Source organism: Tamandua tetradactyla, chromosome 8 (genome assembly GCF_023851605.1).
Source record: "Tamandua tetradactyla isolate mTamTet1 chromosome 8, mTamTet1.pri, whole genome shotgun sequence".
In the NCBI taxonomy this organism is placed as follows: Eukaryota; Metazoa; Chordata; class Mammalia; order Pilosa; family Myrmecophagidae; genus Tamandua; species Tamandua tetradactyla.
Window position 1 is genome coordinate 54,347,420 of NC_135334.1, and position 15,286 is coordinate 54,362,705.

Consider the following 15,286-nt stretch of genomic DNA (forward strand, 5'->3'; position numbering starts at 1 on the left):
TCTTCAGAAACGTAATTCTGTGAGGATCCTGCATGTTACAGAGCACAGTAGCAGGGATTAGCAAGCAGCACGTAGTAATCCCATCTGTGTAACATAAGGTAATCATGGCACTGATTAATGAACTTACTTATGCAGCAAACATGTAAGTGACCACTCTGTCACAGACATTGTGTTACCTGGTAGGAATACAGCAGTGAAAACAGGAGACCTTTGTTTTCTGTCTTACTCTTTATACTGTTAAAAAGGAATGGATTTATCTAGGGCTGATATAAAGGTCTTTACTGTTCCTAAGTGTCAGAAGAGATATCCCTGTAAAAAAAGAGGTTTCTGATCCTGAGAACTGATCAGAAGGTTTTTTCCTAGGTCAAGATGAGGGAAAAGAATATTTCATTCTGACATGTACATGTAGGTAACTGGGTCTGCTTATGATCTGAAAACCCTGTTCCTGTAACAGAACATTTAGATAGAATCGCACACCCATAGATTCTTGTAATTTCAGCAAACTCAAAAGCCGGGAAACTACTACAGCACAGGTTCTTGCTAATGGAGAACCAAGGAAATTTTAAATTAAATTAAATTAAATTAAACAAGCTTGCATTTCAAACTTTATTCATTTTTAATAACAAAGCAACTTTACATTAAAGTAGAACAAACTTCAAGGGCAATAAAATCTGTGATTTGCTTCAGTTCAGAAGGGCTACCTCAGATATGGAGTTCTTTGGCATAAATTCAGGCTCTTGTCCTGTCCCTCATCATGTACGGCCAGTATATAGGAAAGGCCTGACGGGGAAATTGAAGGAGTAATTGGGGTAGGTCCAGATGAGGGAATCGTGGGTGACATTCAGAAAAGCCACATTTTTGCTTTCACAATCAAGGAACACACCAACCCGGCTGTGAGGTGTCTGTACATACTGACAAAGCATCGGGGCGGTGGTGAAGAGACTGCAACGACTATGCTCCTTCACACAGAGAAGAAGGAATATGTCCTCAGATTCTACCAGCATGTCCTTCTTCCTTATCCAGGAATCCCTGCAGACTCCGAGAGCCCAGTCCCTAGAGCCGTCCACTTCCAGCTCCCAGTAATGCTTCCCAGAGGTGAAGGCCTCGGTCCCCCAGGCAGCAACATAATTAGAGCTTTTAGGTTTAAAAGCTGTGTCTTGACGGTCATGCCCAAATCTCCACCTTCTCACACCATCAAACAGCATGATACTGTGATTGGTTGTTTCATTATTGAAGAAAATGTTCACTGTGGGAAAAAAAAAAGTTCTATTATTTTAAAATAATCAATTTAAAAATTCCTGTGAGGTGAGGCATCTACCATGAACCTCACTTAGAAAAACAGGTCAAGACGTCAAAGGCAGTTCTATTCTCCCTGGGCAATATCAGATTTAAGGGCTCCCCATGTATGTACGGAAGAAACGAATACTAAGCCACAGTGGAAAACATTCCTTAAAAAAATTTAGGATTATAATGGGGATGGATATGTTGTCAATGTCTGGCTGATTACATTTCATGGTACATAAAGTCCTGGAGACCTGGGCTTCCACAGCAAGTCCTTCGCAATGTAACTGAGCACAGCCCCTTTACAGAAAAATAAATCCTAGATCGAAATAAAGGGGGATGGCATTGCCAGAGATTTTATGACACTCCCATTAATCAAGCAAATTTACACTAAAGAAAATCTAAATGTATCTTCTTAGAAGGGTTTCCTACTCAGAATATTCTGTCCACTGTGCCTCATTTCATCTCAGGCCTAATCATCCTCTCTCTGAGGCTCATCCTCCAGGTTTAAGTCTACCCTGGACTAGAGCCTCATCCACCACCAAAATGCCTTGTTGTTGTTAAAAAAATTATTGTTTTCTGCATACAGTCGCTTTATGTTTGCTCACATTTTTCAGACTATATCAATTAAATTGCATATTATAACAAATTCATTGTCAAAATACTTGCTTACAGTCCTGAATCACATTTTTCCTGTCTCCATCTTTCATTTAGTTTCATTTCATTATGGAAAACTAGTGTTTTCCATAGTATCACAATACAAATAGGGCAGTAAATGTCCCTTCACAGGCTGCTCTCCTTTGCTAAATAAAAAGTTATAAAGAGGGAAAGACTGACCATGGAAAACCATCATGAAGGACACTGCATGGTCCCACAGATGGGCTGACACTCACCTCGGTAGCGGCTGAGCCTGTCTATCAGTCCAGTGATGGGCCCTGTGCTGAGCTCTGGTCTCACAGGCTGGGGCATGCACAGCCGCACTGACTCACTCCTGCAGGGGGAAGAGTCAGTTCATCTCTATGGTGCCAGAGGCTCCATCATAATATGTAAGAAAAGATGTATGCCTTGAAGTGAAAATGTCCTTCAGCCTCCACAATTGTGGAATAGGATAGAGATTTGGTAGTGAATCTTCCATGCCTCTCTTTTCTGCCTACTTGTACCCCTTGCTTCTCAGAGGTGCATGACTTTCTCACTGCCTGGGTAAAGCTTACCCATCAGCCTCAACATGTTTTTATTTCAAATTGGAAATCATAGGTGGCTGTCTTCTAGCAACTTGTGCCTTGATTCCTTTAACAAGTAAATCCCTGAGACATGGTGTGATAAGAAACAATGCTAAATTCTGATAAAGGGAGATATGGAATCTTATTCAATAAAATATAAGCATATTCATAGACACTCAATTTAATATAATATAATGAATTATGCCTTGGATTTGATAGAAGTGGCTAGGTATCTTCAAAGCCTACATTGTACCTTAGTTTGCAATGAAGGGTAAACTTACCTTGTCAGTATATCTCCAAAATCCTGTTTATAGAAAAAGAAAATTAGAGTTTGTCAGATGAGAGTGCTTTAGCCATCCAGTCTTTGGCTTTAAGAATGCACCAATTTCCACAACCCCACCCTTTTGTAAATTAAGTATGCTTCTCCACAATAAAAGATTATACCTGTGTCAACACCTTGAAGGTCTCAAAATCTTGATAAATTCTGAACCCCCAGAGTGACTTAAGAGAGAGAAGACCCTGGCTAGTAACCATGGCAACCAAGCATCACTGTCCTCAAAATGGTTTTCCCAGAGCTTGTCCCTGGGGGTCATGTGCCCAGTTATGGGTAATTCAAATCTAGGACTTCTAAAGAGGACTTAGATGTTAACTTTTTCCCAGATTCCTGTTTATTGTCCAACTGGAGATAAAAACAGAATGCTCATGTGTAAATTGTTCCTTCTGAGAGCTAAGGAGAATGTTAGCAGAGGATATTCTCTGGGGAATCCACACTCACAATTCTGTAAAGCTTTGTTGCTCATGGTTAGGAGATGATTTGTATTTCATATCTGTCTTTCCAGGTAGGAATTAACCTCTGCATGAATAAATATGTGTTTGGTAGCAAATAATTAGTGGAGGTCAATCATGGCACTTCAACTAATATAAATATATCCCACATGTGTCTTAGTTTTTACCTGGAGCATTTCCACATCTGATTTTTGGCACATTATCATCAGTTCTTCATACATTTCCCTTAGTTCTTTCTTCTTTTGAGTCATTTTGGTTCCATTTTTCTTGAGTTGCCATAAAATATTTTTGCTTTCCTGGGTCAGTTTGTCTAAATGTTGTTTTTCTTCTTCATGGAGATCTGGATGCAAATTCTCATACACAGCTTTGACAATCATTCTCCATAGACACACATAATCCTGCAAGGACATGGACTTCCTAAATCACATACCCAAGGTGACTTTAAAATCCTTCAATTAAAGCTCATCTATAATCATAACTTCTACGAATCACCTACATACACCCAAAATTCGGATCCACCCATTTCTCAGAAACAGCATATTCATCCATTTCTTTCCTTCATTGGTTTGCACTACCTGAAGACTCAAACCCATCCTTTCCTCAAACCAATTTCATGCACTACTTTAGTTCTTAAAATGCCTAAAACAGAACTTTTCAAAATTAATTCATGTTCTCTCATATTTGAAAAACTATGGGCAAGTTTCATAAATAGAAAATTTACAAAATAGAGATAGCAAATTATTCTGTGCAATATTCTGACTTCTTTGTCCATAAATTAGTCTCTCATTTTCAACTTCCCTACTCCACAGCATGACAATCCAATCTTAGCAGAAATAAGGCTTATTACTCTCAGGATTAGAAACCATCAGGCAAGGGCTTCCTAAAATCCTTACCATAGGCCATAAAGATAATTTCTATCCTTATAGCCCTTTTTCTGTCCCCCTTGTGTCTATGAATGGGCTTACCTTCTTGTATCTAAGCCACAGGTTCTCATATTTCCCTGCTGTTTTGAGAGTATTTATTCCCATTCCATTATCTAACTTCTCTCAATATATATATGTACTCTTCCCCTTCAATCCTCACCTTTGGCCCCTTACCTAGGCTTTTCAAAATGTTTTATTTATTTATTTTTATTTTACTTGGACAGATATTCTTTAGCTAACACACTTTCACTTTTCATCCCTACAGGCACATTTCTCATTGCTGTTCCCACCTCCTTTTTCCCCCATGGGAACTTTGAACTAATTATCATGAATCAGCTGTAGCTCCCCATTTTAATCTCTTGAATTTTCTAAAATTCAGCTCATACAGAAACCTCTGCCTGAATTATCCAAGGATTTTTAATACCTACTAGTCTTTCAGAACTCAATTGATTTTGACACTAAGAAATTTGTCACCTCCCTAAGACTGATGACTGAACCTCCCTAAACCCCTGTCTGTGTCCACATGTTAGCGCTTCTAACACACAGTTCCGATGGCCCTGTTTCTTGTGGCTGATATATTAGGGTATAGAAACCCTCACCAAGAAGCATGTTATCCTACTTTGAGAAAATGGACACTTTTCCTATTCTTCACCTATTCACAGTATCTCATGGAACTGATGACTTAAGCTCAAGTCCTCTTGGTACATGTTTCAAGCCTCTCTGTCCAAACTGATTCTGAAGAAAACAGTCTCATACTCACCATCCACACATCAGCAATTCTGTTTTCTTCATTGAGATTTCTCTGATTTTCCTGGATCTCTTCCCACAGAGATCTCATCTGCTTTAGGAGCTTCTCCTGTAAAAGAACTATGAATTTAAGCACCAGAGAGACAAATATTACAGAATTCAGTCCTTGACAGCGAGAGTCAAGTGATGTTACATAAATGGACTATAGGAGAATATAAGGATGATGTTTACTGTTTACTCTCCATAATATCATTCTTCGAAACTTCAAACCATAGAACCACAAAATTTAACGTAGTTCTTTGTCTAAGTGACTATTCTATGAAGTATTCATATAATACGGCTGGTCCTCAGATAAAAATTTTGCCATAGATTTTTGGTGTATTGATGTTAGTCTCCTCCCCTCCCACATATTCTTCTTACTTCTTTGTCCAGTGTTGGTTATTATGTTCCCAATATTAAAAAAAAAACTTCTTTGCAATTGTAGTTTTGAGCACCAGTGACTCTTTGAAAATGAGGGGTTTACAGTTGCCTGAGCATTATACTGCATAATCGAAATCATATCATTCATTTAATCACTATCCCATTTGAATGCAAGGTCCATGAAGGTGGGTATATGTGTGTATTTAATCATAACTTTATACTGGTGCCTAGAAGAGTACCTGGGAAAGAGTGGATTATTCACCCATCATGATCCTCAATTTCCTTATGTCTTAGCAATTGTATTCCCACCTCTCAAAGTGCTCTCAGAGGCATCACTTACCCGGTAATCCTCAGCAGCCCGTTCTATGGAAGAGTGATTGTGAGTCTCATGCTCATGAGATTTAGAGCAGAGCAAACACAACAAGTTTTCATTCTCTTCACAGAAGATCTTCCTAGTCTCCTTGTGTGTCCTACACAGATGTTCTTCAGAGCTCACAAATTGGTGGAGATGTTCTTGTCTAATATAAGACACCAGGTTCTTCAGAATAATACTAGTCTTGAGGTCTGTGTTTTGTGAGGTTTCCCTGCATGTGGGGCATTTGGCAGGAGTTTCTGCTTCCTCCCAGGAAAGATAGAGACAGGGCCTGCAGAAGCTGTGCCCACAGTGTATGGTGACTGGGTCTGTAAAGTAGGTCAGGCAGATGAGGCAGGTGAGTTCTTTCTGGAAGGCTCGAAAGATGTGCGAGTCCATTTTGCTGAGGTAAGAAAATCAGAAGTTTGCTATACTGCTTTGTCCAGGCAAAGGCTGAAGCAAAATTTTTAGTCAGGTTGTGACTCAATGATACATTTGTGTCTAGAGAAAGATAGGATTTATCTTGCATATGACCCCAATGGTAAAATGAGACATGGAGTGTCGTAGAAAATATCATTGGTTATATATTCTACAAGCTTCTAATCACCTAACCTCTTTTCTACTATTTAAAAGCACTCCAGTTTGGTTGAGGTGTCACATTAAAAGAAATTGTGGGATTGAGTAGTATGACCCAATACATGGTTCTAGGGGTTGGTCTTATTTGGTCTGAAACCAATTATTAAGCTACTGGCCTAAGATTGGTTTATCAAAGAGCATTGGACTAAATCCTTTTATCTTCAATAATTAAATAGTCTTAATTATATCTTTGCTTTCCTTTGTTTCCTTAAGCAGAATCCATGAACCAAAAGCAATTTTTTGAATATATAATAATAAATATGGACTAAATTACACTTTGTAAATTGGATGAGTTTCAACAGGCATCTCTTGTATAAATATATTAAGCAGTTGAATTTTCCTTCCTACCTTTGAATGTATACCTCTGTATCAAGCAAAGAAGAAATTGATAAGGCAATCGCTATACCTCCCATGTACTGTCAAACAATTATCAAGCATCCCTTCACATTGCGAAAGACATAATAATCATTCAGTAATAACAATCAGCACTGGAAAACAAATCAATCTTTTTAAAACTAATTTTCTTTAAAACTGTTGGGTCCTCATTTCCACAGAAATGAATAAAGATGGCACTCCCACTTCTGATATTTCTGCACTGTCACCATTAACACTTCTCTGAAGACCAAATCATTCCAAGCTTCTAGAAAATTTAAGCCAGAAAATTGATATTTCTGAATAGATGATATGTACCACCCTAAACAATATTTTCCTCAAGTCATCAATGCACTATTTATATATTGTAGAATATTCTCTCTCCTACATATACATTTATGGACTATTTGTAGAGCAGAATGTAAAACATTTAGACATGGAGAATAAACTATTGCTAACCCATTTCCGGGTCTACACCTGGTAAAAAATGACAAGATATTTGGCAACGACTTCCTGTGTCTTACAATGCACAAGAACAAACAAGGAATACACAAAATAATAGAACAAGAGTTAACCATCATGTGAATTCCAAAAATACATAGTAAGAATAGATTACAAAACAGTTTAAACCAAAAATAGTTGAAGGCAGGGAGTCATTTTCACTAATTAGGCAAACAATATCACTTCATGGACACAACCTCCATTTCTTGTTATATAAAGTTAAACTATGGTATATTTATATATATTTACTTGTTTGAGTTTGGAGAAGCAGCAGGAACTCCTCCCCTGCAAACTATGTACTCACCTAAGGAATATGTCAATGGTTTCACCAATTCTTGCTGTAAAAGTAATACTATGGGAGTCAGTTGAGAGGTCAAGTCCTCACAGGGTGGTAGGAGCAACTTTCAGAGGTCTCTACAGACTGGGGAATTCCAAAGTCACTCTGTCTGTTCTGGAGAAGAATGAGTCTGGCTACTTGGAGGCCCTTTTATTGAAACTGAAGACCACACCCACTTCTCTCACATGATTAGATTTTAAGAGTCTTAAGAAATGTTAATATAGATGATTAGATTTCTTCAAAACAGAGGAAAAGCTTTGCTAATCAACCTAAACAAACCTCTTCAACCATCATCTCATTGAGTCACTGATCCGCAACTAATCAAACCCTAAATTCTGAATTTTTCCTAGCTGTTGTTGATTGAGGACACTTATTTTTAACATATAAAAAGGTAGAAAAGATGACATCAACATTAATGATTTGAGCACGTCATGAAAAATTCGGAAAGATTTGTCTTATTTTTATTTTATCTTTTGTTGTGTAGGATGGGCTATATTTTATATATTGATTCATTTTAATGTAGGAATTCAATATGAGATCACTTTGGCCTCATCTCTAGAACAGAGATTTCTTCTTCCCTCCCACTCCAAATTAAGCCTCCTGTCCTTCGTTTTATCAAATTGTGTAGGATAAAAATTTGTGGAATAATATTCAATAATACAGATGATAAAGAATATCCTTGATGTCCTATTGAACTTAAGGAGAATTCATCTATCTCTCTTTACCATTATTCTTCTTTAAGCATAAAATATGTATTTTATTAAAATATTGAAGTAGCTATCAATTTTTTCTTTGTTAAGGATTTTATCAAATTAATTTCACTGTCTGTGGAGATAATTGTATCTTTTAAGATAGTAAATTATCTTGATAAATTTTCCATTATTAAAAATCATCCTTCCTATCTTGGAAATATCTATATTGATCACGCTTGTTGTTTACTTAATCTGTTGTCTTAATGGCTGAAAAATTTATGATTTCTACAAATATATAAACTAAACCGATCAGTGACTTTTTATTCATACTGTCTTTAACAATGAATAAAACCATTTTTGCCAATGTCCTCCTGGGGTGGTTCTGATTGTGGCTGATGCTTGGTTACAAATTGGTTTTTAACCAAAGAATTGCGATTATTTTTTAAAAAGCCAAACAGCTTTTTGACAGGAATTAGAATAAATTCTGGGGCCTGGGCTCCTGTTCTAGCCCCTCCACCCCCTTCTCCCTCCAGGGGAAGTGACAGGGAAAGGAGGATCTCAGCAAGCCTCCAGCCTGCTTCCAAATGAAGCCTTGGGAGGAGGATGAAGGTGGAGGGAGGAAGACCCACCCTTCCCACCCCAGCTAGTGTTATCCACCCTGTATCCTATCCTGTGTCTGAGGGTGTGTGTGTGGGTTCTGAACTAATTTCCATGGCCGGTGGCTTTTCCTTCCATGCCACCACTCCCCACCACATGCCCAGGGACCACCCGCCTGGTATTACTGCATGCTGGGGTCATTGGGGGAGGGGAGGCTTACGCTGTCCTGTGGTCTTGACATTTTTATTTTTGCATATGTAATCCATCCTGTACAGGTAGGTGACTATGTAAATGCTGTGTATTCCCCCTGCCCCCATGGCTGCTGGTGTAAATAAACTGCATCTCCCGTTGGTAAAAAAAGAAAAAAAAATCATTTTTGAAGCTTTTTTGTTTGCATAATGTTCAGAAATGAAATTTCTTGGATAGTTTTAGTTTGTTCTCCATTAATTTTTCAGTTATGCTTTCTCCTTTCTTCTTGATAAGCCTGTTTTCTTTATTGTTTTTCTTTTGCTTTTTAGGTTAATGGATTTATTTTTTCCTACCACTTTATGTAGTCTCTGTTAATTTCCATTTTTGTACTTATATCTTTTCTTTCCTTTACATTTCATTCATGATTACTCACTTCATTTATATGTCATTTACTTCCTGACAGTTTCTTCATAATTCAGTCTTGGTTTCTCTTTCCCTGTAAGTTTACATAATATGTTCATCTAGCCCCAGCATATAGTGCTCATTCTGAAATAATCTGAAATAAATTAATGTTATCATTATTCAAACTTCAAAAGAATGTCATTTCCTTAGCCTGAGAATTCAGAAATCAATTTATTCCTTGCTTCTTGTTTACATTATCCTTTAGAATTCTCTTTCCTGATATTTTAACCACACATTGGAATAAATTTTTCATGGTTGTATTCTATTTGCTTATATTAGCTCATTCACTCATTTATACATTCATTCATCACATTTCTATTTCATGCCATGTTCTAAGCACTGTGCTAAGTAGTGGGAATATTAGCAATTAAGACAAATAAAGCACTTACCAACCAATACACTCAAGGCACAAAAGTGGATGGTCCTCTGGGTTAGTCAGCTCTGTTCTTCCTTTTCAAGGAGAGTAAACTATTTCAAACTGGCAGCCATCGCCCTCTGAGGCCTGTGATTGGGGGACACTGTGCATGGGCAGGACCTGGAAACCGGAATTCATGGACACAAAATAAACTTTCCAATTCTTAGGTAAGTCCCTCTTTCCTGCGCCCCTTTCACATTCCACTTTCACAGCTCACGCCTTTTCGGAGACACTTTAGCATCCGCTGCTCAGTAACATTAGTGGAGAAGAAAGTGGTGAACAAATCCCAGAAGGTCAAATTGATCTTCAGTGTGTCCGAATTCATCTTGATTAGAAGGAAACAACTGAGACCAAGGAGCCCCAGCTTTTAGTAGTTTATTTAGAGCTAAAATGGAAATGTGCCTCTGAAAAACATGTTAATACCTAGAATCATTCATCCTCTCCATCAGCATGAGACCAGCTTTCCCCAGTATAAACTCACTTTCCCAATATGTTTCCCAAGTTCTACAGGAAAAAGAAATACAAGTGTAATGCTGTATGTAAGAGTTAACTACCCCTTTGCTTCCCTTCTGGTAGTCTTGTATTTTAAAACTAATATATATTTTCTCTTCTCTCAAGGGAATAATCAGAATAGAAACTCAACTAAGGTGAGCAGGACATTGTCATGTCATGAGAGTTAAGGAGGAAGGGGCTCATGAAGAGGCTGTGGTGAGGCAAGACGGTTTGGGTTCCCAGAGGCATCACATAGTCTTGTTCCCAAAGAGAGGTCTGCTTACTTAGAAAACAATTAAAACAAAATCGAATAACAAAATAAGTACAGAGTTTATTGAAATTGATTACCAAATTCTCCCCTCTTACCTTTATAACAGGCAAAGCCTCATGTCTTCAGGAAATTGCTTCATGTGGCTCAACAGAGATGATGATGAATTAGGAAGCATAATTTTAGAATTAAATCCAGAGATGTAACCTTCCCTTAGCACAGAGTTTTTGGTTTTGGGTAATCTGTCTGTGTGGCTAGTATACCTGATCACACTGGAAATATTTTTGTCTTATGTTTTTTACAAAAAGTGAAATATTTCCCAAATACCACAGGAATATGAAAAAAGAAATGACCAGACGAAGAAAATAAGGGGAATCAAAGTGAGCGTGAATCTTCCCCCAAACTAATGGCATATGCAGATAGCATTTCAGAGTCATGGCAACACTGTCTAGAAAAGGATTCATATCTCTAAGGTTGAACCTCCGCCTCACCTGGAGCAGCCCCGTGACGGACATCTGGCAGGCCTCAGTCAGCTTACTGCACATTTCCCACAGACTTTATTCTGTTGAATCATTTGCACTTCACTGCCCTTGAGTTGTTTGAAAATTTCTTCTTCTTCTCTCTACAGTCTCTCTAGATACAGTTGCTCCTCCCCATAGAGAAACAGGTGCATCATATAGTATTGAGTCTTGATCACCACCTCCCTTAAAAACCACATAATCCAGCAAGGATATTGGAGTAGAAGGATCAACTACCCTCATTCTCAATAGGAAACTTCAGAATTTAAATATTCTTTCCTTGGTCCCATAAGGCAAGAGCTATACAAACTTTCAGTCCCACAACTGGGTCTTAAATATTTGCTAGTCCTTTCTTTCCATCCTTTCCCTGTGCTCAAATCTACCCCCTGTTTAAACCAAGCCCCCTAAGTGGCTCCAGACTGTCTCACGGTGAGGCTTCCTCAAGAATTTACTCCATCAATTATTCCCTCCTTCACCCAAACCTTCTTCCATTTCTCATGTTCTTCTACCTCATTCATATAAATATTTAAATATATTTACATATACACCATAATATACAGATTAAAAACAAACAAAAGTTTACTCTATTGTTTCTGTAGCTACTACTCTATTTATTGTTTCCTTCACAGCCAAACTTAGGCAATGGTGACGTTATACTGAGTACCTAAGAAGCTTTATTCAAATTTTCACTGTTGGTCTAAGAGAGCACACCAGGTCCTGGTTTCCCCTTATATAACTTTTTAGTGTGTGCACTATTATTGTAATGAACTGTGTACTTGGATTACAGATAAAACATCTGAAACTGCTACTATTCCCTGGAAAGTCATCATATTCTTTAACTGGTAACTTTTTTAGCTAAAAAGTCTACATAGCAGTATGCCAACATCCAAAAAAAAATAAAATAGTTTCATTTTCATGACAAGTCCCCAGATTTTAGTAGCTTCTTAATTTAGATTTCTTTGTGCTTCCTGAGGTATTTTCCATAAAGTTCCCATTTCCTTTAAAAGTTGCTTCCACAAAAGAGCCATGGGGTTTAGTGAAAGTGAAGATATTGTTATCAATCACATCCACATACCTATGTGAAAAGGCAGTGATCGAGTGAAGTTATAATCTTGAGTTAAATGTGTTGGTCACATGTTTCCGTATTAAACCTAAATTGATTCTCATATTTGGAGAATCACATCAAAGGTGACAAAAACATATAATAGAAACCTTGAAGGGACCCTAGGGATAGTATCCATTTCCTCAGAAATTTGCTCTTAGATTTGCTGTAATTTGGTGTAACCTAAAATGAAACCCAGCTTGTCTCAAAAGTCAGTGTTCCTGGTGCCACCTGTTCCACAATGAACCAATTCCAAATATTTGGCTAACAGGTCTAAGTAAACTCCCCTCAAGAAGGTTCAACCCAGCTAGGACTAGAGTGTCAAAATTGGTCAAGAACAAATGAAAGAATATACTATTGTCTTGGAATATATATTGAAATATGTCACCTCCACCAATGTTATTCTCCTCAATTTCATTATTATAATTCTAATCCTTCATTTTGATTTATGATCTTAAAGATTCTATTTTGCCTTATAGGCATCATGTACCTGCTTCCTCAGCAGCCCATTCCTCTGGTCTGTATCAGTGCCCAATGTGCTCTGAGGACTCATCACAGAGCTCACAGAGCAGGAAGGCTCCTTTGGTCCTTATGGGTCCCACAGATCTGTGCCTTACAGCTCTGCTTGTGCAAGGTCTGACTTTCCCGGCAAAGCATTATCTTAGCACAGAGATGGTCTGGCAACAAATGCTTTTCCTCTACTTCACTCTCTAAATTCAGATGCCAGAAGGTCCCTACCCATTCTGTCTGCTATATTTGGGCCAGTTTCTCCATCTCACACATGGGATTGCCAATTTTTTTTTTTCCAGTTTGAGGATTTGGATTTTCCGTAACAGAGTGTAATGAAATGATGAGGGTGGAGAGAAGGTCTCACCTTCAGTCTTGACATCTGAGAACCTCACCCTGGGTGCGTATCATCACGCCTCTTCACTCCACTGTGGTCCATGTTCTGTACAAGGGTAAGTATTGTACATACATAAACCCCAAGGAATAGTGCAGAAAGCAGGGTTACCAGCTACAGAGCTGTCACCTCCCCTAGACTCAAAGGACAAATGGAGGGAGAGGTTACTGAAACTTAGAGTCATACAAAGTAGCCTCACAATGAGTCATGACCTTCTTTTAAGGAAACTTCCAGACCAGAGCTACGTTGCCGGGAATGTCATAGGAAAATAAATTCACTAACCTTACACTTCTTCATGCCACCATTCTCTCTCCAGGGCTCTCCAATCATCTAACACAGCTGTAAGCCAGAGAGGAATGGAGATCTGATGATGTCGTCTGTATAGGGGAGTCTGCACAGTGAAAAAGAGGGGACAGTAGACCTGGAATGATGAATATAAGCTTTCATCACTGCCGACTCGTCCTGCCTTGCAATTACATGACACCATGTGCCAAAATTCTCTTCAAATCAAAATGAGGAGTGAGGTGAGCCTCTTCCATGGTGCTCATCTAAGAAGACAGTGTCTAAAATGTTAAATATCCACAATTTCTACATGAAAAGTCCTCCTGAATTTTACATTAAGGAGACAAGCTTATGCATTCCAGAATTGTTTCAAGCAGAAAAAGACAATTCAGATTTTAAATAATCACCACTGGTTGACAGCTAAAAACCTACCATTTAATTCCAACTGGGTGCTAGTGATTAAAGTAAAAACATCTATTGACCTAGTCCCAATGCCTTAATTTAGTATAAAATGTCATTGCACTTCCCAAATAATGCAGATCACTAGCTCCTGGAACAGTGACTCCTACTCCTTTCTCTTTCCAGTTGCTGTAAATCAAAGAAACCTACTTTACCCTCTTCCCCATCCTTAACGCATATACATGTATTCCTTTTATTACCAAAGGAATTCCTATATGAAAATCTAGGTTCAATGTTATTTCAAAAGACAATTGTGCCATCAATTACATCTAATCCCAAATTATAATCCTGCTATTTCTAAGTATGTGGTATGTTATTTCTTGCTATGTTCCTGATGTCCTTCAAACTATCTGTCTCATTTAGAAGGCTAATACGTTCCTTGTGCTTAGGATAAAGATGGAGGAACCAGCAACCACGAAAGCAGAAAGAAGCAACCAAGAGATATTTTAGGGTTTGTGGACCCTACCAGGAAGAGGTGGGGAGGGCGGAACAGAAGCCACTTCGCCCGCGGTTTTTGGCATCACCTCCCCACGCCGCCCGATGGGGCTCCTGCTGGGAGCGGAGCCAGGAGATCGATCCAGCGATCCAGCGGCAGAAAGCTGCCGCCGCCGAGGACACGCCCTGCTAGGTGGGCGGGGCGCAAAGGGAACGGAAGCCCCAGGGTCCTGGAGCCGCTCCGCCCACCCAGCGTGTTGATGGGGCTAGAAACTGAGAAGCCACAGGCCCAGCTGTTCGCGCCTGGAAGTTCTTGGACTTGGGCATGGACCGGGATCTTTACTGGCCCAACTGACGTCATAAATTGGGTTTCGAGAATGTGATCGCCGAGCCCGTGTCTACGCACTCCTTAGACAAATATGGATCTGCAGCCATGCCCTCTCTGAAATCAGCAACTGTGTGATCTACACGTTCTCCACGGTGTTCCTGGCGATTTCCCAGAATTTCGTTGGGGGAAATTCTCTTTGCCACCCTCAGCTGTCTGCACATGTGATTCTAATGTCTTTTGTAAAGACCTGCTTAATGGTCCTGCCTGCAGTGCAGAGAATATGGAAAAATGTAACAGATGGTGCCATTGTCCCATTGTGTCCAAGCCCAGGACCATTTTCTCTTCTGTCAGCCTGCAAGTGAGCCATGGCTGATCACTTCAACACCAGCACCTGAATTAGCATTCCTTTGAATATCCTCATAGGTGACATAAATTCATTGAATGAAGAATAATTTATTTTCAAAATTGCCAGAACTGTGAATGTAAAGGATGATGGAACTGGAATACTACTGGGGACCAGAGCTAATGAGTGATTACATTATGAAACTCACATCCTCTTCAAGGTAGATAC

The 15,286-nt window shown here is 38.9% G+C and overlaps 1 protein-coding gene and 1 pseudogene across 1 annotated transcript; one reads left to right on the forward strand and one right to left on the reverse strand.

The window, feature by feature from the left end:
• Window positions 1–626: 626 nt before the first annotated feature.
• On the reverse strand, window positions 627–14,527 carry LOC143643406 (tripartite motif-containing protein 43-like). Its single transcript, XM_077112068.1, has 9 exons — window positions 14,419–14,527; window positions 13,494–13,602; window positions 9,905–10,050; window positions 5,718–6,132; window positions 4,971–5,066; window positions 3,455–3,685; window positions 2,783–2,805; window positions 2,175–2,272; window positions 627–1,246 (listed from the first exon to the last, which is right to left on the reverse strand). Exons 4-9 carry the CDS (start codon window positions 6,126–6,128, stop codon window positions 753–755), a joined length of 1,353 nt encoding a protein of 450 aa, XP_076968183.1. The 5' UTR covers window positions 6,129–6,132; window positions 9,905–10,050; window positions 13,494–13,602; window positions 14,419–14,527; the 3' UTR covers window positions 627–752.
• LOC143645101 (caveolin-2-like) lies at window positions 14,493–15,286 on the forward strand (annotated as a pseudogene).